Source organism: Schistocerca serialis, chromosome 1 (assembly GCF_023864345.2).
Source record: "Schistocerca serialis cubense isolate TAMUIC-IGC-003099 chromosome 1, iqSchSeri2.2, whole genome shotgun sequence".
NCBI lineage: Eukaryota > Metazoa > Arthropoda > Insecta > Orthoptera > Acrididae > Schistocerca > Schistocerca serialis.
In genome coordinates this window covers 1047291529-1047313536 of record NC_064638.1, presented here as the reverse complement: position 1 = coordinate 1047313536, position 22008 = coordinate 1047291529, and the positions used below count along the sequence as shown (strand labels likewise).

At 36.1% G+C, this 22008-nt stretch overlaps 1 protein-coding gene across 1 annotated transcript; it reads left to right on the top strand.

The window, feature by feature from the left end:
* Positions 1 to 3943: 3943 nt before the first annotated feature.
* On the top strand, positions 3944 to 21095 carry LOC126414879 (short-chain dehydrogenase/reductase family 16C member 6-like). The gene is made up of 6 exons (XM_050083386.1): positions 3944 to 4476; positions 4549 to 4731; positions 5823 to 5975; positions 10245 to 10498; positions 17045 to 17170; positions 19285 to 21095. The coding sequence occupies exons 1-6, from the start codon at positions 4333 to 4335 to the stop codon at positions 19349 to 19351; spliced, it is 927 nt and encodes a 308-aa protein (XP_049939343.1). The 5' UTR covers positions 3944 to 4332; the 3' UTR covers positions 19352 to 21095.
* The last annotated feature ends 913 nt before the right edge of the window (positions 21096 to 22008 follow it).

Here is a 22008-nt window from a genome sequence, read left to right as displayed (position 1 = left end):
AAAACATGAAAAAGTTTACCTTCTAATTCAGTAATTATAGTAATTCTATATATTTTAGGTTAGAAGTAAGAAAAACAAATAAAAACATCCAATGAACCATAAGGCACCTTCTAAGTTGTAAATGATCATCTATAAATGTTAAAAGAAATTGTGTCCCACCCGTGACAGTTTTTTGGATGTTACTCAAATCTAAACCATTTAACACTTCTTGTTATTGTTAAGTTAAATTGGTTGATATAACAAGTGCTTTGATGGTTTACACTAAATAAAAACTTACTGTTTATTCTGAAAATGGGGAAAACAACATCAGCAGAGCGTATGAGAAAACTTTGAGAAAAACTGAAGAAAGATACCAGCAAGTACAATGTCCATAAAGAAAAAGAAAGAGAGTGGGATAAAAGAAGAAGGGAAAATATGAAGATGAAGGTATCCTCCAGTGAAAAATCTTTATTGGAATATCGAAAGAAGGAAACTGAAAGAAAAAGGAAGTACAGACTTAAACTAAAATCCGTTTTAATTGAATATCAGTCTGAGACCTGTATTTCCCAGTTAGGATCATATAAATGTCCTCAGTCCCTTGGCAAAGCCGTTTCTTGGTTAAAGAAGGTGCTTCCTTCAAGCCCCTCAAAAAAATCAGCAGTAATAAAAAAGCTTGTAAGTGAAAGCTTACCTAAAAAGGTAGTAAAGCAGATTTTCCCAGTAGTGAAGAAAACGTCTCATAAACTTACAGGTGATAATCTGCTCAAAATACAAAATTTTTTCACAAATTATGAAATCAGCAGGCAGACACCTGGTATAAAGGATGTAAAGTCTATTGTAGACCATGAAACTGGGAAAAGAGTTAGCTTGCAGAAACGTTACATGAATATGACAGTTAAGGAAGCATTTTTTCTTTTTAAGCGAGACAATCCAGATACTGATATCAAGATTTCAAAATTCTACGAGTTTCGGCCTAAAAATGTTGTTCTAAAGTCTCAAATGCCTCACAATGTATGTGTGTGCAGATATCATGCTAACTTCAACTTCATCATTGAAGTCATTCACAAAGAAATAGCTAGTTTCCCTGCTACTCACACTCATCTTATGAATCTTGTTTGCTGTGATGCAGAAAGTGAAATATGCATGACAAGTCAATGCAAGAAATGCATCATGAATTTACACACATTAATAGATGGAAAGTTTGATTTGTGTGACATAATATTTTGGAGAAAATGGACCGAACATGAGTGTCACCCTAAACAGACTACTACCAGTGGAACACTTTGTGAAGTTCTCTCTGAACTTCAGTCTCAACTAAAAACATTCAAGGAGCACTTCTTTGTCAAAAGGATGCAATCTGGAACTTTCAAGACTGTGAAAGCATCAGTTAGTGATGATGAAGTGATATTGCAAATAGATTTTGCAGAAAACTATGTAGCACTGGCACAAGATGACATACAAAGTGCCCACTGGAGTCATACACAGATTACAGTGGTCACTATTTGTGTTTGGATGAAAACAGGGCTACAGCCATTTGCAATTGTGAGTGATGAACTGGGCCATGACAAGTACTCAGTTTATACACGTTTGAAGAGTACAATAAGTAAGCTGAAACAAGAGCTCCCCAATTTGACCTCGATACGAATTTTTTCTGATGGTTGCACAGGTCAATTTATGAACAAATTCACCATTTCTAACCCCTGCTACATGATACAAGACTTTGGAGTGTCTGGAGAATGGTTTTTCTTTGCAACATCACATGGGAAAGGTGCAGTGGATGGCATTGGAGCTGTAACAAAAAGGGTTGTTTGGAATAAAGTTAAGCAAAGAAAACTCATCATCAGCAATGCACAGGAATTTTTAGACTGTGCCAAATCATCTGTTTCTGGAATAAACTTTCTTCTTCTGACAAAAGATCATATTGATGAAAACAGATACCTTCTGGATGGCCGCTGGAAAGCTGTTAAAGAAATAAAAGATATTCGCAGCAAGCATTACTTCAACGGTTACAATACCTGTAACCTAGTATGTGGTAGAACTTTCCTAAAATCAGATTTAGAGAAAGTGGAGGTTTTCCCACTTTCACCCAACATATATTCACTAATCTACACAAATTCTGAGATGAGTGATGAGGAATCATATCCTGATGTCCTGTTGACACCCAATTCCCAAGAAGTTACAGGTTCAGAACCAGCTGTGGAACAAATCATGCCAGGAACATTTATTTTAGTTGAGTTCCAAACTGCAAGAAAGAAATCCACTGCATACAGATATGCTGCAATTGCACAGAGAACTGTAGAAGACAATGGGGAAATACAGATTATGTGTATGCGATCTGTTGGGGACTCAGCAAATGTATTTAAAGCTGACAAGCAGGATGTATCCTACAGAGAGTTTAAACAAGTTCTTGCTATTCTCCCGAATCCAAATGGCAAACATGTTAGGGACACCTAATATTATGAGTTTCCCGGCAATTTAGACATTTTCGAAAGTGGGTGATAGGTCAAGTGTATTTTTTCAAAGTGGTACATTCTTCAAGTGAAATAATTAAGTACTCAGAACTGTAAACTAATACTATACCAAAATTTATATTATTTATAAGCAACAAAAATGTTCTACAAAGTTATTAAAACCTAAAGTGCCCTCTAAGTATATGTTACCTACTGATTCATAGCTGACTGACATAATAAAATCAGTTTAAATAAAAAAAAAAGATTGTAATTCACATGAGTCCCACCCGTGACAATTCCTTGTCCCACCCGTGACAGTCTTTGATTGCAATTATTGTAAGTAAGTATTACTAATATAATATTTATTGATATTATGTCATGTAGAGAATTGTTTTATTAATGTGAATTCAATATTTTCAAAAGAAAATAAGTGCATAAATCACAGAATTCTTCTAAAATGTTGGTGGTTATTCAATGCTACGTCTATTTGCTGTCCCACCCGTGACAAAGTTTTAAAGATGAATAACAGCTCAATTTGTAAACTTTTGACATTCAGATTTAAAGGGAAGGTAAAACAATTATTTGTAAGGCAACCAGTCAATTTTTACTTTATTTCTATTTATACTTTATGTTATATCAGTATCTGACTGTTGAAAAACGTAGTGCAACTGTCCCACCCATGACAATGGAATCCCCCAAATATTAAAAAACTATAGAGCACAGTTCTTTGCCTGAGCGATTGTTTATTCTGCCTGCCACTGGTGAAAAAAGATTTTTTTCCCTTCAGAAGTAATTTAGAACAAACGGAAGAAGTACACGAGATGTACTTTTCGATCGCAGGTAGATGTTTCGTAGGTGATTAAAAATGACACTTCTACAAGAACCTGACCGTTTTTATGAAAAATAAAAACCTCGTTTAATCTACAAGATTTGGTGTTAGAGTATAAATATTCTTTGACTCAGAAAACAGCAAACAAATACTGTCATAATGCTCTTCATTTCTCTATATAATGCCGACAACCACAAGCTTATCGAAGATTCTACAACGATATGACAACGCTACGTAGATCGCAGAGTATAAAGATGTATACACTCACGTTATGACGTTACCATAGAAACCAGAGCATCATTGCAGCGGTGACGATTTACACTGTTGCCTCATTGCACATCAAGAATATCACTACATTGTATTTTTCAACATCTACACTTATCGAGATTCATAATTGTTTTGCAGTTTCTGAAACTATGGTCCTTTTCTCGTATTTGTTTTTAGTTTCAGAAAACCACCATGATTGATGTAGTTCTTTTTCTTAATCTTATGGCTATAAATTTCTTTTTTATTTTTGGTTATTGACTGACAGTAAAAACAAACGACAAACATGACGAAAGGCTATTACTTACAAAGTATACTTACCAGATCCATTAAGTGGTGATTTTTATGCTTCATACATGATTAGAAGTGACAGATACTCGTAAAATTCGACCTATCGATTACTTAGACGTAGACCAAGCAACAGTGGAATACGCTGTTATTTGTCAACACTAGCGATAAAAGGCGCTCTGATTGAACTGTGTCATACTGTGGTTTGTTTAACTGCTTGAGAAAGCACATGCAAGCCTTATTGTAAGTCGTGTTCTCCGATAGAATGTTTTCTAGTTTACTAAAGCGCCAGTATCTTTGTTGTCACGGAGTGAGAAGCATAAGAACAATTAGGACACCGCGTCGAAGACCTACTTTCATTACGATGAACAGTTTCTAGCGCACGGGAAAGCGGGTCGTGTGGCATCAGTTTCTGTAGCGTTAATAACCCAGGGAGGGACTGGTTGCAGTATAAGGTGTACATTGCGCTAATGCGGTTTATTTTACTTGTAACTGCCTCTAACGTTCAGTGAGCATCAAAATATGCTGCTATTCGTATATTCTCTTGCGGTGCTGTGGTGGGATTTAGCACGTGTCGTTGTCGCCTGTTCGTTTGCAGTGATTGAAATGATGTATCGCACAATTATACCTGTCAAGGAGAAGCCTGTGTTGGGGCAGATCATCTTGGTATGAGGCTTACATCTTCGCTCATATCTTAATTCTATTTTTTCATATGTTTGTCATTTGGTTGTGAATTAGGTCGTAGGTACAGGTCGTGGAGTTGGTCGTGAAATTGCACTGCAACTAACATCCCTAGGAGCTGTTGTCATTTGTGTTGATATTAACGAGAAGATGAATTTAGCTACAGTATCAGCCGCAAACAAATATAGCACCACTGGAAGAGCATTTAGCTGTATTTGCGACGTCTCGGACAGGGAACAGGTAAGCATGGTAGATAACGTGGATCTGCTAACGACTAACGTGTAAAATTTAAACACATTCCCTTTTTGTTGTTCATTATTGAGCTGTAGAGGCAGAAATGGAACTTTTTACAAGTTAGTTGCACTCTTTAACTGTATTAATAACACCATATTTCAAACTAATACTATATTTGGTAAATATATTCATTTTCGATAGTCTGTTTCCTGTTTTACCGTTATTTTAGAGGTATCAGGAAACCCATTTACAATGTCATTTTGTTCACCATGATGTGTTACTTGCAAACAGAAGACAGTATAGTGTATATTTAAACAAATATCAAAATAGTTTTGCTCATTAATGATTTTTCCATGTTATACAATCTGTATGTAATTTGATTCATAGATCAGAAACTTTGACATAAGTAAGTAATTCACATGTCAGTGTTTCACTTTAATATGACTTGCCATTAGCTACTGTTTCATATACAATATTTGCTAACAGTGTGGTAGTACAAGCTGAACATCAAGGTGTTCTCCCTCCCCCAGTCATAACCGTGGTAGGAGGAGGATAAGATCACATAAAGTATGTAAAAACACTGTCTCGTAAAGGTCTGTAATGTTCAAAACATTTGAGTGTTTTTTCTTGCAAGGAGGAATTTAGCATAGTGTCTCCTCAGTTTCTACACTTCATTAGTTACTTTCCTCAAGATAATGCAGAACTTCACAATGGGAAGCATAAATTAAATAACACCATGCTTTTCAAACATACATGTCATTACACCCACTCAGTGTGGCCATCACCCTCTCTTTCCCTGCTAATGTTCATTTTTGTGTGTGAGTGATAAGAGGACTTGTGGGTAAGAGTTGTACACCACATAATATGACACACAAAGTGTACAGAATTATTTTTGACACCCAGTGCACTAAATACATATTTAGTAAATGGCATAGGGTTACAAGATGCTGGAAGTGACTCCAGGGATAAACTTTGTATCAGTTTACGCTAAAGTTACTTGCTGGATTGTTTATTATGACTACTAATTACTGCTTTTCATTAAGTTTTGTCATAAACACTGCACACTCATGTTAATAACTGTTGTTATTATCTTCTAGGTTCTGAAAATGGCAAGTGAAATAAAGAAAAATATTGGCCGTGTAACAGGTATAATACATTGCTGTGCTCTTCCAAGTCCTCAGTCTTATATTTATAGAACTGAACAGGAAGTCAGGAGAACAGTTGATGTCTGTGTAATGTCATATTTTTGGGTCAGTATCTGTGGATCTAATATTTAAAGTACAAATATTTAATGCCATTCAGTGTGAGATACACAGCAAATTATTTATTGGAAATATGTAGAGCAATATGTCTAGAATAATCTCTATGAATCACATTTGGCGAGTCTTTACTGTTGAACAGTGAGTACTTTCGTGTTTACGGACAAATGGCAAAAAACGCTGAAGGTGAAGAAGCATAAGGTACTGCCTGTTTCTGAACAGTCTAATCAGTGGGCCAAAGATCAACCCATATTGCATTTTTATTTGTGAGTTGGTAGCATCAATGAACTAGTAATTTCAGCCGTACTGAGTTACTCAGTGTATTTAAGCGGTACGAAACCTTCCGCACCAATGAGAATCATCTCATTTTATGGTCTATCGAACAGAAACTGAATCTAATCTTAAGTACTGGTCATCAGCTTTGACCCATATATAATGAGGAATACAGGGTGATTCAAAAAGAATACCACAACTTTAAAAACGTGTATTTAATGAAAGAAACATAATATAACCTTCTGTTATACATCATTACAAAGAGTATTTAAAAAGGTTTTTTTTTCACTCAAAAACAAGTTCAGAGATGTTCAATATGGCCCCCTCCAGACACACGAGCAATATCAACCCGATACTCCAACTCGTTCCACACTCTCTGTAGCATATCAGGCGTAACAGTTTGGATAGCTGCTGTTATTTCTCGTTTCAAATCATCAATGGTGGCTGGGAGAGGTGGCCGAAACACCATATCCTTAACATACCCCCATAAGAAAAAATCGCAGGGGGTAAGATCAGGGCTTCTTGGAGGCCAGTGATGAAGTGCTCTGTCACGGGCTGCCTGGCGGCCGATCCATCGCCTCGGGTAGTTGACGTTCAGGTATTTACGGACAGATAAGTGCCAATTTAGTGGCGCTCCATCCTGCTGAAATATGAATTGTTGTGCTTCTTGTTCGATCTGAGGGAACAGCCAATTCTCTAACATCTCCAGATACTGTAGTCCAGTTACAGTAGCACCTTCGAAGAAAAAGGGACCAAAAACTTTATTGGCTGAAATGGCACAGAAAATGTTCACCTTAGGCGAGTCACGTTCATACTGAGTTGTTTCCTGCGGATTCTCAGTGCCCCATATACAGACATTGTGACGGTTGACTTTCCCATTAGTGTGGAAAGTTGCTTCATCACTAAACACAATCTTTGAAACGAAAGATTCATCTGTTTCCATTTGAGCAAGGATAAAATCACAGAAATCGATTCTTTTAATCTTATCAGCTGCAGACAGTGCTTGAACCAATTTCAGACGATAAGGTTTCATAACTAACCTTTTTCGTAGGACTCTCCATACAGTTGATTGTGGAATTTGCAGCTCTCTGCTAGCTCTGCGAGTCGATTTTCCTGGGCTGCGAACAAATGCTTGCTGGATGCGTGCTACATTTTCATCACTCGTTCTCGGCCGTCCAGAACTTTTCCCTTTGCACAAACACCCATTCTCTGTAAACTGTTTATACCAATGTTTAATACACCACCTATCAGGAGGTTTAAAACCATACTTTGTTCGAAATGCACGCTGAACAAATGTCGTCGATTCACTTCTGCCGTACTCAATAACACAAAAAGCTTTCTGTTGAGCGGTCGCCATCTTAGCATCAACTGACGCTGACGCCTAGTCAACAGCGCCTCAAGCGAACAAATGTACAACTAAATGAAACTTTATAGCTCCCTTAATTCGCCAACAGACAGTGCTTAGCTCTGCCTTTTGTCGTTGCAGAGTTTTAAATTCCTAAAGTTGTGGTATTCTTTTTGAATCACCCTGTATAACCAATATTATTATCCAATACGGCAGCCATGAAGTCACCTTGCATTTATAATGGAGACACAATAACAGTAAATTCATCAGAAAATGTATATTCAAAATAATCTAAAAATCAGTACATAAGTAACAGGACATGTGGGAATATGGGGTTTTGGGGAGGAGACAAATAACCCCCTCCACCTGTCAAATATGGAACGACAATATTAAACAAAATCCTACTCTCAAAACATAACAAAATTGTTATTGTCTTCAGTTAGCCTCTATAGCTTAAAATTAACTCAACAACCAATCCTGTAGTGTTATCAGGACAATAATGAGTCATTTACAATGGCAACACTGAAATTGTTATGTACACCTGTTCCATATGGCTAAAATGGACTCCACAGAACCAACCAAACGTGAAAAATCACTATCTGATAAATAACAAGCCAATTACATAAGACCAGTATTGTTATACGCACTAAACATACGTAGCTAAAATGATCTCCATGACACCCCTCAAGCATGAAAAATCTATTTCCACAAACAAACAAAATAACACCAATGTTAATGTACATTTGGCATATTAACTCAATTTATCTATAAAGCTAAAATGAAGCCCACAGTACCCACCAAATAGATGTAAGAGAGTCAGAATAAAATCAAAAAACAGAGTAAACAGTCGCTCACATCATACTTGCTTGTCAAAGATTAAAAGACCTATGTACAAAAAAATGTAGACTAGTGAAAAGCAAAACCAAAAGAATGTAACATGAGCCAATATCCAAAACAAAAATACATTAAATAGATAAAACAAAATAAAGTACTTACCTCATCTAATTGCTTCCAAACAGCAACTCCCACTTTCTGCCCCCCACCCCTCCACAAAAATAAAAAAAACCCTCCACCAGCAGCTATTCATTTTCCTACACAAAAAACAACACAAACTAAAATTATGTTAGAAAATAAAAAAAACACCTTTCAAAATAAATCATTACAAACAGAAAATACTTACACATCTTACTCTCTCCTTTTGTATCTAATCACTGGCAGCTATCTAGTGGCCAAAAAACCTTGTATGTGAACAAAAAGTCAAATAAACACTGTCATGGATGCCTGCCTATATTGTTTTGAACAATGTTCCTTACTGAAGTGATTGCCACACATTGTTCTCCTAACAGTGCCACATATGACTATCACTGATAAAGGTTGGGTCAACTTTAATTATTTTCGCAAAATTTCCACATTTCTTTATATCAATCTGCCATTAACAACGTAGGAAAATGATAGATTGCTGTTTACCATAAAGAAGAAACATTAAGTTGCAGACATTCACAATTAAAACACACTTACTTAAAGCTTTTAGCCACAGCCTTCATCAGCAAAAGAGAAACATACACCATTCACAGGTGTACAACCAAGCACGCCTCAACTGGAATTGGTGGTCGTGTGTCTGTTAGGTGTGTGTGAATGGTGTATGTTTCTTTTTTCCTGATGAAGACTGTGGCCGAAATCTTTATGTAAGTGTCTTTTAATTGTGCCTGTCTGCAGCTTAACGTGTCTTCTTTATGGTAAACAGAAATCTCTCATTTCCTACATTGTTGATATTCGTACCTGGAGTTCCCATTGTTTGATAATCTGCCATTACATCTACAGCTACGAACACACTCCATGATTTACCGAATGGTGAATGAATACCGTGTACCACTGCTGATCATTTTCTTCCTTGTTCCACTTGTAAGTAGAGCAAGGGAAAAAAGATTGTCTGCCTCCACATGAGCTCTAATTTCTCTTATCTTCATGGTCGTTATGCAAAATGTTCCTTGGTGGCAGCAGAATAGTTCTACAGTCAACTTCAAGTACCCATTCTCTAAATTTTCTCATTAGCGTTTTGCAAAAAGAAAGTGATCTTCTCTCCGAGGATTGCAATTCAGTTCACAAAGCGTCTCCCTAATACTCGCTTGTTGATCAAACCTACTGTTAACAAATCTAATGTTATTTCTGAAGGATAGTTACAGTGCTCGCACATCTTCTCTGTCAGCATACTGCTGTTAAACCTCATTGTCTGATCCATAATACAATTAGTGTGAGCAATGACCAAATAACAAAACACACAATAATTTTTGTGAAATAGAAATTTACCATAAGAGAGCATGATCAGAAGGAAAAAACCTGCTTTGAAATGCCTAAGTAATCTTGCATAGCAACTTTCAAATACTCCTCCTGTGTATGATGCCAAATGCCATCCTATTGTAAAGCCACAGATCAAAACCGACACTTAGTACCCAATGCTTTGTTTAACTCTGTGTACCTGCCCTTTGCTGTCCTTCAGTGTAGTGCAGTTACTTCCCATTACTGATATGGGTAATGAGTGGTCAAGGTATTATAACATTGCCAATTTGATTATTACCTATAACAAGATTTAGTTTAGAGAAATTTGTAAGGAATTAAGTTATCAAGTAACTGTTTCTTTTAAGCTTCTAGAAGCATTTCTGCAAGAGATGGTAGAGAAGAATGATGGACACATTGTTGCACTGTCATCTGTAACTGGCCTTGCTGGTGTTAAGCAGCATATATCGATGAGTGCATCCCAGTATGCTGTGCAGGGTTTAATGGAATCACTTTCAGAGGAGCTCCGAACAGCAAAAATGTCAAATAATGTCTATATGACACTGGTTCACATATATCCATTCATTGTCAGCAGGGAGCAGGCAAAGGACATCAGGCTAAGGTAATATTGTAGTAACTGTGTTGTTTTCGTGTTATTTCCTCTGTTCACTCACAGATTTCAAAAGTTGTATTTTAAAGCTGCTTTAGACTGAGTGCACTATTCAAGCCACACATTTAAATCGTATTGCAACCTATTTTGTCTTAAAGAACATACTAACACACTTTACTGAACGGAAGTTATTGATTGCTTCTTAGGTGGATCACAAATGAAATGTTGAGATTTCATGAAACTGTACTGAGGTTTTTGGTTTTGCAGATCATGAAATTTTACCTGGCAAACTAAAATATTGTGATGTTATAAACACACTGTTGTATGGTGTGTCTTTCATTGATAGAAAAAGAGAGATCTCATTTTCAGCTTCACAGAGCAGTTAGAGGGAGATGATAAAATTCTGCTGAATTAATTGGAGGCTTTACTGTTGACTTTGTCAGACAATTCTAACCAGGGACACTGAAGAGTTGTTGTCCAATTTTTGACTGTTACAGTCAAGTTCTCATTGAGAGTAGAAGAGCATAGTGAAATTGCTAATGTATTTTAACAGGGAACAACATTAAGTGATTTTGATGTAAAAGTAGCCACTAACAGGGTATAAAATGAACACCAACAAAAGCAAAACGAGGATAATGGAATGTAGTCGAATTAAGTCGGGCGATGCTGAGGGAATTAGATTAGGAAATGAGACACTTAAAGTAGTAAAGGAGTTTTGCTATTTGGGGAGCAAAGTAACTGATGATGGTCGAAGTAGAGAGGATATAAAATGTAGACTGGCAATAGCAAGGAAAGCGTTTCTGAAGAAGAGAAATTTGTTAACATCGAATATATATTTAAGGGTCAGGAAGTCGTTTCTGAAAGTATTTGTATGGAGTGTAGCCATGTATGTAAGTGAAACATGGATGATAAATAGTTTGGACAAGAAGAGAATAGAAGCCTTTGAAATATGGTGCTACAGAAGAATGCTGAAGATTAGATTGGTAGATCACGTAACTAATGAGGAAGTATTGAATAGGATTGGGGAGAAGAGGAGTTTGTGGCACAACTTGACAAGAAGAAGGGATTGGTTAGGAGGACATGTTCTGAGGCATCAAGGGATCACCAATTTAGTATTGGAGGGCAGCATGGAAGGGTAAAAATCATAGAGGGAGACCAAGAGATGAATACACTAAACAGATTCAGAAGGATGTAGGCTGCAGTACGTATTGGGAGATGAAGAAGCTTGCACAGGATAGAGTAGCATGGAGAGCTGCATCAAACCTGTCTCAGGACTGAAGACCACAACAACAAAACAACAACAAGAATTGACCATGAAGAACACTTAATGTAATACATGTAGTAGAATGATAAATAATGCTCAGTTTGAGGATTTAAAGACAGATTGTAAGAAGGAGACCTATAAGAAAAAAGTGAAACCATTTTAGAAGCAGGCCTGATAGATTATAAATTTGTGCAACAGTTTTAATTGTGGATTTTTCTTCTAGGGCATATGATGATAAAGCTGAAAGGAAACAGGGAGAAAGGGGGGTTAACGATGGGAATACTGCATCTTGTCAACATGAGAGAGTACTAATTAAGAGGACAGACTGTAATCCTGAGTTGACTCTGTCATCTCAGTAGTATCATAAAAACTTCAGTGCTAAACGGCATGGATGGAAGTTATCCTTACAACACATCCTTTATTCCAGAAGTTGTTCTGACCTCAATTTCCTGTAACCCACTGTAGCACACCTCCACCCAGTAGTTTCCCCTTCCTGTAACCTGTCACCTACTCCCAATTCACTTCCCTACATCACCTTCAGCGTGCACCGCTCCCTACGTTCTTCTACAGTTGTGTATTACGTGCCTGATCTGTATACCTGCCACCTGCCCCTGCCTCATTCCTAACCAGCAAACCAGCTGTCTCCCTCTGAGCCATTAGCCACCTGCTTCCAATACCACTCCCTGGCTCCAACCTCCATCTACCTTTACAACCACCCCACCTGACCTGACACTACCCCCACCACAACCTAGTCCACCTGCCAAAATGCAACACTGGCACTCTTAGTCCAGCTGATACCATGTAGGGAACAGAGAGAATATGTGTGTGTGTGTGTGTGGGGGGGGTCGGTATTTTTTCTGTGTGCATTTCACTCTAGCTCGTGAAAGGATGACTCCCAATTGTAGCAAATTTGCTTTCTTTTTGTGTGTACTTATCGACAACTCAGAGCTTCTGCTTTTGGGTTAGTGGTCTCCTTTAATCCAAAGTATTTACATTCTTCTAGAACTTTCTACAACATCTTTATAGTATAAGCTGTTTGTATCGTCCTTCATACAGACTGAAAGCATGTTTCTTCATTCTTAGATGTGAAAAGACTGAGTTGTTATTGTTTTGATCTGCTTCAAGAGTTCAGACAGTAGAAGAAATATACAGGGTGTTCTAGGAGGAATGGTGAATATTCGTGGCTGTGACAGGGATGATCATTCAAAGCAAAAAAAAAAATAAAAACATTTCTAGTAAGGATAGGCTCTAAAATGCCTATCTTAGTAACTACGAGCATCTCTTGGTCTTCGGCACTGTCAAACTGATCTCTTAAAATTTTCTCTTCTTTGCTAAAAGTTAATTTTTTAGATTTGTCTTTCTTGGGTCAGTGTGACCCAGGGAGCATTAAAATTTTCAGAATGTACAAATATCATAAGTCTGATTTCTAAATGCCTGAGGAATATGCATAATGGTTTTCTATGAGACAGTAAGTATCTGATTCCTTGTTGTTGAAATGTGCGAAGGTTATGCAACAATGCAAGTTGATGATTGCATTTGAATTATTATAGCAGATTATTGCCAACAGTTACATTTTATCAACTGTTGTGTACAGATGCAGTTCGTGTACCTGTTGTAGTAGTTTCTGTGTGGCTATCATGACAAAATGAGTTCTTTCCAATGAGCAATTGGAAGCATTTGTAAATGCATCTGACAAGAGAAAAATATTTCTAACGAAAAACAATGACAATATTTATCCTTCATCTGATTTAGAAGAGATTTTAGATACTGATACATCAGATGACAATGTGAGGTGCTGCTGAACTGATTCAGTCTAAAGACAAAAAATCACATGGAGCTTGGAGTATTTTCCACGAACTGGAAGAGCATTTAGTGCAAATGTTCTAAAGCTGACTTGTGGTCCAACAAGATACGCTATCACCAGAGTATTTAGAGTTACAATGAATGACAACATTCAGAGTATTGTGGTGGAAATGACTAATATTGAGGTTTGAAGAATTTATGGAGTTAATTGGGAAGCATTATTGATGACTCAACAAAGTTCCTATGGGATGCAGAAACAGATAGAGCCATCTTTCCTGTTGTATCACTGAAACAGTTCTGTTACATCTCACATGTGTTACATTTTGATGACAAGTCTGACTGAAGAGCACAAAGAATGAATGATGACAAGTTAGCACCTCTAAGAGTTCTGTGGGATAAGTGGGAGGAAATACTCCCAAAACTTTATTATCTTGGTAAAAATGTAGCCATGGATGAACATCTGGTGGCTTTCTCAAGACGTCTGTTCAAAAAATATGGACTGTGCAAACCCTCAAAATACAGAGTCCGCCAGCAAAATGTACATACTCTTTGTAAGGATCTATCAAGATATTGTCATTTGATTTGAGTTAAAAGTGTGGTGTAGTATGGTCTTTGGCTCAACAAAAGTACTTTCTTCTCGGTAGTGAGAACACAACATGGCTGGAGCATGCTTGACATTCAAGCAGATGTATTGTGAAGTGGTTTTTCAAGTTTGATAATACTGTTGCAGTACAACGTCAGTGGAGGCAGGAGTCTGAAGCAGAACCGCCAACCCGCCTAACAATTAAACACATCATTGACAAGTTTGAATTGCAAGGAACGATTTGTGATATTCACGAAAGAAGATCAGGAAGACAGCGTACAGCTACAAGTCCTGCTTCGTCGGCTCTCGTGTTGGAAACATTTGTTAATTTTCCACAAAAGTCTGCCACGCAATGTGCACGTGAGTACAAGTGTACAAAGAATTCTGAAAGCTACAAAGTGCAAAGTTTACATTCCACAATTACTGCATGCAATTAATGATGACGGTCCTGACCGCCAAATGCAATTTTGCGAATGGTATCAGAAAATGATGACTGATGATGAATAATTTGTGACGAAGGCAGTGTGGAGTGACGAGGAACAATTTAAACTTAATGGAAGAACTGGGTGCTGGAAAATCCGCATGTTTATGTGGATAAAGTGGTCAATCTATCAGGGGTTCATGTGTGGTGTGGACTATCATCTAGGGGCTTAGTAGAACTGGAGAAGTGTACCTGGAAATGTTACACACATCAATTATGTCCGGTATACATACGCTTTATGGAACTGATGAAGGGGGTCTTCTACCATCAGGACGGAGCACTACCACATGACCACCTAGCCGTACGAGTTTTTCTGCATGGCAATTTTCTGAAGCATTGGATTGGAGTTCCATCCACAGTTGCCAGATCTAATGGACTTTTACTTGTTGGGAACTGTGAAAGATAAGGTCTATCGACGTAAGCCACGCAAGCTGGAGGAACTTCGCCAGGAGATTACCAGCAACATGTGCAGCGATCTCGACTGTAACATTGACCGATGTAGTTGAGGCAACCGCTCGTTGTTGTGTTATGTGTATAGCAACCAACGGTGAACATTTAAAGTAACCATGTGCTAAACTGAAGGTTGTACAACATGTCTGATCAGTTATTAAACACAAAATAATACATCAGTAATACTTCTCATTCCTTGAAGTGTGTGTACATTTTTCTGGCAGACTCTGTTTTGTCATTGTGTGATAGTGCTACTTCTTATGTTTTGAAGGCACATATCTATACAGGGAAATTACCTTGGAAGCACCTGAGGAATATCAAGGTGTGAGGGTTGTCATGGATCTGACACATGAGCTAAAAGGGCAAAATGTCACACATGACAATTTCTTCACATCATGTGTATTAAGCTAAGGACTTGTCACAATACATATTTTGATGCTGGGGATGGTGAGAAAAAATAAACCTGACTCTCTAATAATATATCAAGTAAAGAAAATATTCACACTTAAAAGTTAGTTTTACTGAGGGTACCACGATAGTGTTTTACATTTCTAGGAAGAACAAACAGATTGTGGACAAGAAACCAAAAATGATGTTGGATTACAATGCAAGTAAGGGAGCAGTTGACACTTTGGACAGCTTTTTGGCACCTACTCATGCAAGAGGAAAACCACCTGCTGGCTAATGATCATCTTCTACAGTATTGTTGATACTTGTGCCTACAATACTTTTGTGCTGTGGAAAGAAATAAATCCAGGTTGGGAAAAAATATTATTGGCAAAAGAAGGGTATTTCTCGATGAATTGGGAAAACCTTTAATTACTCCTTACATTGAAGCTAGAAAAATGCTGTCATGAAATGAACAGTCAGCGGCCATTGTTAGAAGAATACAAACAGGAAGTCAATCAACACCAAGCTTCAGCAGTGACAGCCAAACCTGCAAACATGCCAGATGCAAATTCTGTCTATCAAGTTGTTACATCAAGACACCATGAAGTGCTCAAATTGTAATAAACATGTTTGTGAAGCTCACGTTAGATACCACTGCCCAAATTGTGGAATTCTTAGTAAAACTCTATTGTAATTTCTCCCATGATTGACAGTTTATACACTAAGTAAAACACTATTGCACAACATATCATTGAGGTCCAGATCTTACATCATTGGTGAGATTGTTGGCATGTAATACTGTAATATTTGTTTATTTTGTAACAAGTAAACCTACATTTAAAATTACAATAATTTTTAAGAATTTATAATCGTCATGCCCTTCAGATACCATATGTGTACAGATTTTTTAAGGAAGATAGCAGGATTAATCCTAAAGTATTTATATTCACTCAATAAAGATTTACATAACATTTTTAAAAAGTGAAATTTGATCAGAGCATAAAATATAATTAAGTGGTGCAGTTCCTCTGGCACAAGGATGAGCAGCCTCTCACTAGGTGTGCTGTGTCATGGGCTCCTGCAAGTCAAGCAGTCATAGTGTTGCCAGCCCCAATGACATTTGGAGTGCCAGAGCACCCATTGCTGGTAAAAGCAGTTGAGGTAAATCAGCAATTCTTGAAACATTCTAAGAGACCAATTAGAGCAAAACTCATTCTGCTCATTCAGTAGTGACATTGTTTTGAACCTGGGTCAAAAATGCCTCTTTTTTTCATAACTTAAGCAGTCAGCCAAGTGTTAATTTTCTGTTCAGGTGGCATCTCAGACTAACATTCTGGTGGCAGAACCTTCCATTTGACAGTACTGCATAACAAAGGAAAAATTCTGAAATTGTGTGAAATGAAGAAAATAAATTATCAAGTGCCTATGCAGCTTGTTGTTTTTAGTACTTACTGCAACATGAGTATTAAAAGTACTGAATTCACTGGTATCATTATTGATTGACATTCCAAAGGGTTTCATAACATCTGCAGTGGAAATTATCTTCTGGGAGAGCTAATCAAATGTACATTTCTATGTTTGTTTCAGAATACCTAGCTATTTTGGAACAATTTATCCCAAAGATGCAGCAAGGCAAATAATTTCAGGAATGAGAAGAAATTACACAGAAGTTAGTATTCCAGGTTATCTGTTGTACATTAGCAGAATACTAAGGTAAGTTTTTGACTATATCTTGAAAAATAAAAGTGAATATTGAAAAATTTTTCTAAGGTGAAAAACTGGAGTGAGATGTGCTAACTAAGAAAATAGAGCAACATATGTGCTCTGGCTCTCACATTATTTTTGCATATTTTAGTTTCATTTTTAATAACATATCATTTATTTTATTTGTTTGCATGTTTGTTTCCCACTGTTATTTCCACATAAAATAATTAGTTTCTGATACGAATATAATAGAGGGAAACATTCCATGTGGGAAAAATATATCTGAAAACAAATATGATGTAACTTACCAAACGAAAGCGTTGGTATGTCGATAGAGACACAAACAAACACAAACACACACACAAAATTCAAGCTTTTGCAAACCAAGGTTGCTTCATCAAGAAAAGCTTCCTGATGAAGCAACCGTGGGTTGCAAAAGCATGAATTTTGTGTGTGTGTGTTTGTGTCTCTATCAACATACCAACACTTTCGTTTGGTAAGTTACATCATCTTTGTTTTTAGACATATTAGTTTCTGATACTTTTGAAGCATTTAATAACTGTCTGTCACGTGGACTACCTTTTGTCCACTCTTGTCCTCACTAAAGGTAGATCCCTGAGTGACCTGCCCCCCCCCCCCCTCCCTTTTCTTTTTCTCCCAACCTATCCTTCTCTCCTTCGGGATGAAGGAACTTTTAGTTCTGAAAGTAAGGAAGTTTATCACTTCTGCTTTTATAAGTGTCTATCAGTATTGCTACTGCTGGGACAACAACAAATTCTGTCTTTTGAAGGTGTGTACTGGTCAGCAGTTCTGTCTCATTTTTTCGTTGTGTTGGAGAACAGTTCAATTGAGAAGACTAATAACTTATAATTTCTCATTTATTAATTGTGGTAATGGAAATTTCAGAATAGAAAAATCAATAAAATAAACCTTCAGCTTCATTTCATTTCTAACCCTTGATTTTTACTCATTATCAATTTCTTTTGTCCCTCCTGAGTGAAGATTTGTAGAAACTTCTTAGATGTATGGATGGATGTTTTTATGGTGTGTAGATGCCATAAAATCTTTGAGTTTCTAACCACATCAGTTTATATAATTGTACAAAGTTTCAGAAAAGTATTCTCTTGTCTCGTATTCTGACTAAGACTCTCCACAGCATATACTTTTCCCCTTTCTGTTTCTCATTTCTTGGTTTAATCATCTAAGTCAAGATTTGATGTCAGTTTCTTCTTCTTTCTGTTTGTTTTTTGTTGTCCTGATGCAGTTGTCACTATTTTGCAGTTGAAAAGTAGCCTTTCCTCTAACATCACAGAGGTAGCATTTATTTTACCCTTTTAAGGTAGGTTTTCACACAGAAGGAACAACCTGCAAGTGTTGGGGCTATGTTGTAAAGTATTGTATACCATTTAATTTGTGTCAGGGGCTATTCAATTTTAAATTTTACAGAGTGTAGTTAATGGTGCGAATTCCAAAAGTTTTTCTGCAGTTATATGCCTACCATGCTATTTTTATGATGTTAAAGGAAATCTTGAAGGTAAACATTTGGAACTTGTTAGTGATCTATACGAGACTGAATGGTAGAAATTCAAAGACAATTCGGAAAGGAAAGTCCAAGTTGATGTAATGCATGGAAACTATGCACACAAATGGGTAGGGGGCAATATTTTCCATGTCATGTAATTGTTTTTTATGCACAAACAATGAAAATGAAAAAGATATAGTCACTGCCTGAGTTTCATGCACAAAATTTATTTTGAATATGTTCATATTTATAAACACTGCCATCATTTTCATACGCCAATCAACTGAATTTGACTTTCACACATTGTTAACCAGAACAATCGTACATCTGCATGACACTTCCAAAAAGTGGCTGCTGCATGATAGTATTGTAATGATTCATCAGTGAAACAGCTTTTCTAGATGACAAACTGTAATTCTGTAACAGTCTAATAAATTATAGCATCATAAAATGAGAAATAGTCACTGATAAATCGTACATGATATGTAAAATTTTGTTAATGAAATGGTTCATCATCACCACCATCATCATCTTCTACTACTACTCCTTCTTCTTGTGTGTGAATGTTGATATCTGTGATTTTTTTTTTTCTGTTCCTCAGGATTCTTCCACACAAAGCATCAGTAATGTTAAGAGAGCTTCTGGACACTGGAGTCGATTTTGCCTAGTTTTTCAGTATTGTAAAACTGCCATTTTAGAATGGGTCGATTCAAGACACATGAAAAGCAATATTTTTTACAAAATGAAATGGGTTTTACTTTTAAGACTGTTAAAATTTTAAAATGCACAAATTTTGAACATCAATGCACCTAGTATTAATTCTGCAACTTTATTGCATGTCAGTGGAAACTGCTCAGTTTTTCTTGCTAAGTTCCTTGCAGTATCTTGACTTTGCTTTACAAAGGTACTAAAATGAAAGTACCATAACCTTTTGTGAAACTTAAAGTGTATCAGTAATTTGCTACATAATGTAAAGTTATAGCTATTTATTTTTTTAACTGTAAAGGATTTGCTGCTCTGGAGTGACCCAGTTGCCATTCTTCCATTTGAAATAATTGTACTACTCAGGTACTCTTGTTCAAAGAGTTACAACCACATTGTAGTTCCTTTAAACTTTTGACACATGTATTTTTTTCCTTGTTAAGTATTGTTATTTGAAAAATATTACACAGTATTTTTTGTAATTTTATCTAGTGTAACAGGTTTATATGGCGCTATTTTAAGAAGGTGTACTCTATATGATTACAGGTGTACTCTTTTTGACTCCAAAAGAATATAAATGAGTTTCAAAGGGCTGTAGGTCATACTGTTTGTGCAAAGAAATGACTACATTGAAATATTTTACTTAGTTTGAATTTTAATTCTGTACTTAGAATAACAACCTGAAAAATTGACGTCTTACGTATGCTTGAATATTTTGTACTTTTTAAAATTACTATGATTAATTCCCTTCTTTTTATTCAAGTTATGGTTAATTTAATTACAGCCAATGATAATCTCAAATTCTATTTAATAAAGGAAAAAAATACAAAGCACAGTAGAGGCACTTGAAATGAAACCATTGTTCTCATGTTAAAATAAAAATGTTAGTGGTGGTCAAAAAATCTGTCATTCACCACACAGGAGACACAAATTTTTAATGTTATACATATGACAAGTTGATTGGCAAGTGATATCCAGTTTTGGCCATTTTATTTTGTGCTGAAACAATTATCTGCAAGGTTATACCTACTAATTACTGAAAATGCTCAAAAGGAATTGTCTTATAGTGGGACTTGAAATTAATGTTCTTCATAGTGAGTATTACAGATATAATGAAGAAATTTCAGTGAGAAAAAGAAATAGCTATCAATTATTTAAATAAAGTTCCTTGTTTACAATCTTTCAAACAAAGACTGTATTTTACATATCAACATATTGTACTATATTAAGCTGGAAGATCTTAGTTTTTAGTCAGCTTTTTTTCTGCTGAATAGATCGAATATTTATTTTCTTGCAAACAGTCTGGATTTGTTTTAAATATCGCCATCCATTATAACTATACAGTAGTGAGTGGTCAGGATATAGTGTTATCCATAACTGCATCAACACTGAGATCTGTCAATAAATACAAATACTTTATAAGTTATTTAATATGTGTGTTCTGTTAAATACAAGCTTTTGTTTATTTTCATTTTTATTATAATAATAATTTATAAAACATAATATGTGAGTAATTTAGAATCAGATTTAATGTTTTGGAAAAACTGACTTCCTCTCATTGCTGGCCAGTGCAGTATGATGTTGCTATTTCCTCTGAAACATTGAAGCAGCATAATTTGTTTCATAGTTCACATTTGGAGTCATATTTTTGATACAGTATTTTACACAAAGAAGTTATTATACACCAAATCAGATTGTACTTTGAATAATTGTTATTGTTTCATTTTTATTCAGTTTAGTTTGTTGAATAAAAGAAAGAAAGCTAAAATATTGTTTCGTGTTTACACAAATAACTTCTCCACATTTCATATATTAAAAATTATTATTGCTTTTTGGGTTGTGAATATATGAAACTATTTCTCAGTAGCTCACAGAAAAAGTGTAATACTGTGTTCTTGCCTTGTCACTTTTGTGATTTTTATTTGAATTTTATTTTCAAATTTTCATTTACTTTTTATTCTTTTGTGGAACATGGAATATCAAATATGGTAATCAGATTTCACATAGACAACACAAAGTAAATGCTCCACAACAAAAGAAATATCAGTTATTGATAACTTATTGGAAAAACTGAAGAGAGATCTTGAGGTGCTGGAAATACATGAGCTCACTAATGGTGTTAGAGGGTATGTTAGAGGGTACAGGCTAACAGGGACAGATTAACAGGCTGAGAGAGGTGATTCCTGATGGAGGGTGGAATACGGAACATGAGGAAGTCATCTTAATAAAAAATTGGACTTACTTAACAGAAGAAGAATTTCTGAGTGGAGGACTAAAAGACAGGAGTTGCAGTTGTCAGATGGATAAATAGAATTACTATGGTGGAAAGAGATGGAAACCAAACCAGTTTGTTAAAACTGCAAAAAAAGCAACAATATAAAAATGAAATCAGGAATATAAAATAACAGCAAATGGAAAATAGTAATAGTTCAGTACGTCTCGCCTGACCAAGAGTTCTGGGCAACTTTTCTATAACTTCTCATTTCCTAAATCTTGCAAGTCCTTTAACTTCATCGCTCTTCATTTCCCTGCTACCATGGCTTCAGAAGCTTGCACATTTCTGCATCTTTTATATGTGTTTTCTCCTGGTACTGCATAGGGAGTAGATTCTTTTAATCCATCC

Coding starts and splice junctions, on each gene's coding strand:
- LOC126414879 (XM_050083386.1), top strand. CDS start 4,333: ATGCTGCTATTCGTATATTCTCTTGCGGTGCTGTGGTGGGATTTAGCA. Junction 5,976..10,244: donor GTGTAATGTCATATTTTTGG/GTCAGTATCTGT, acceptor GTTTCTTTTAAG/CTTCTAGAAGCATTTCTGCA. Junction 10,499..17,044: donor GCAAAGGACATCAGGCTAAG/GTAATATTGTAG, acceptor TGTTTGTTTCAG/AATACCTAGCTATTTTGGAA.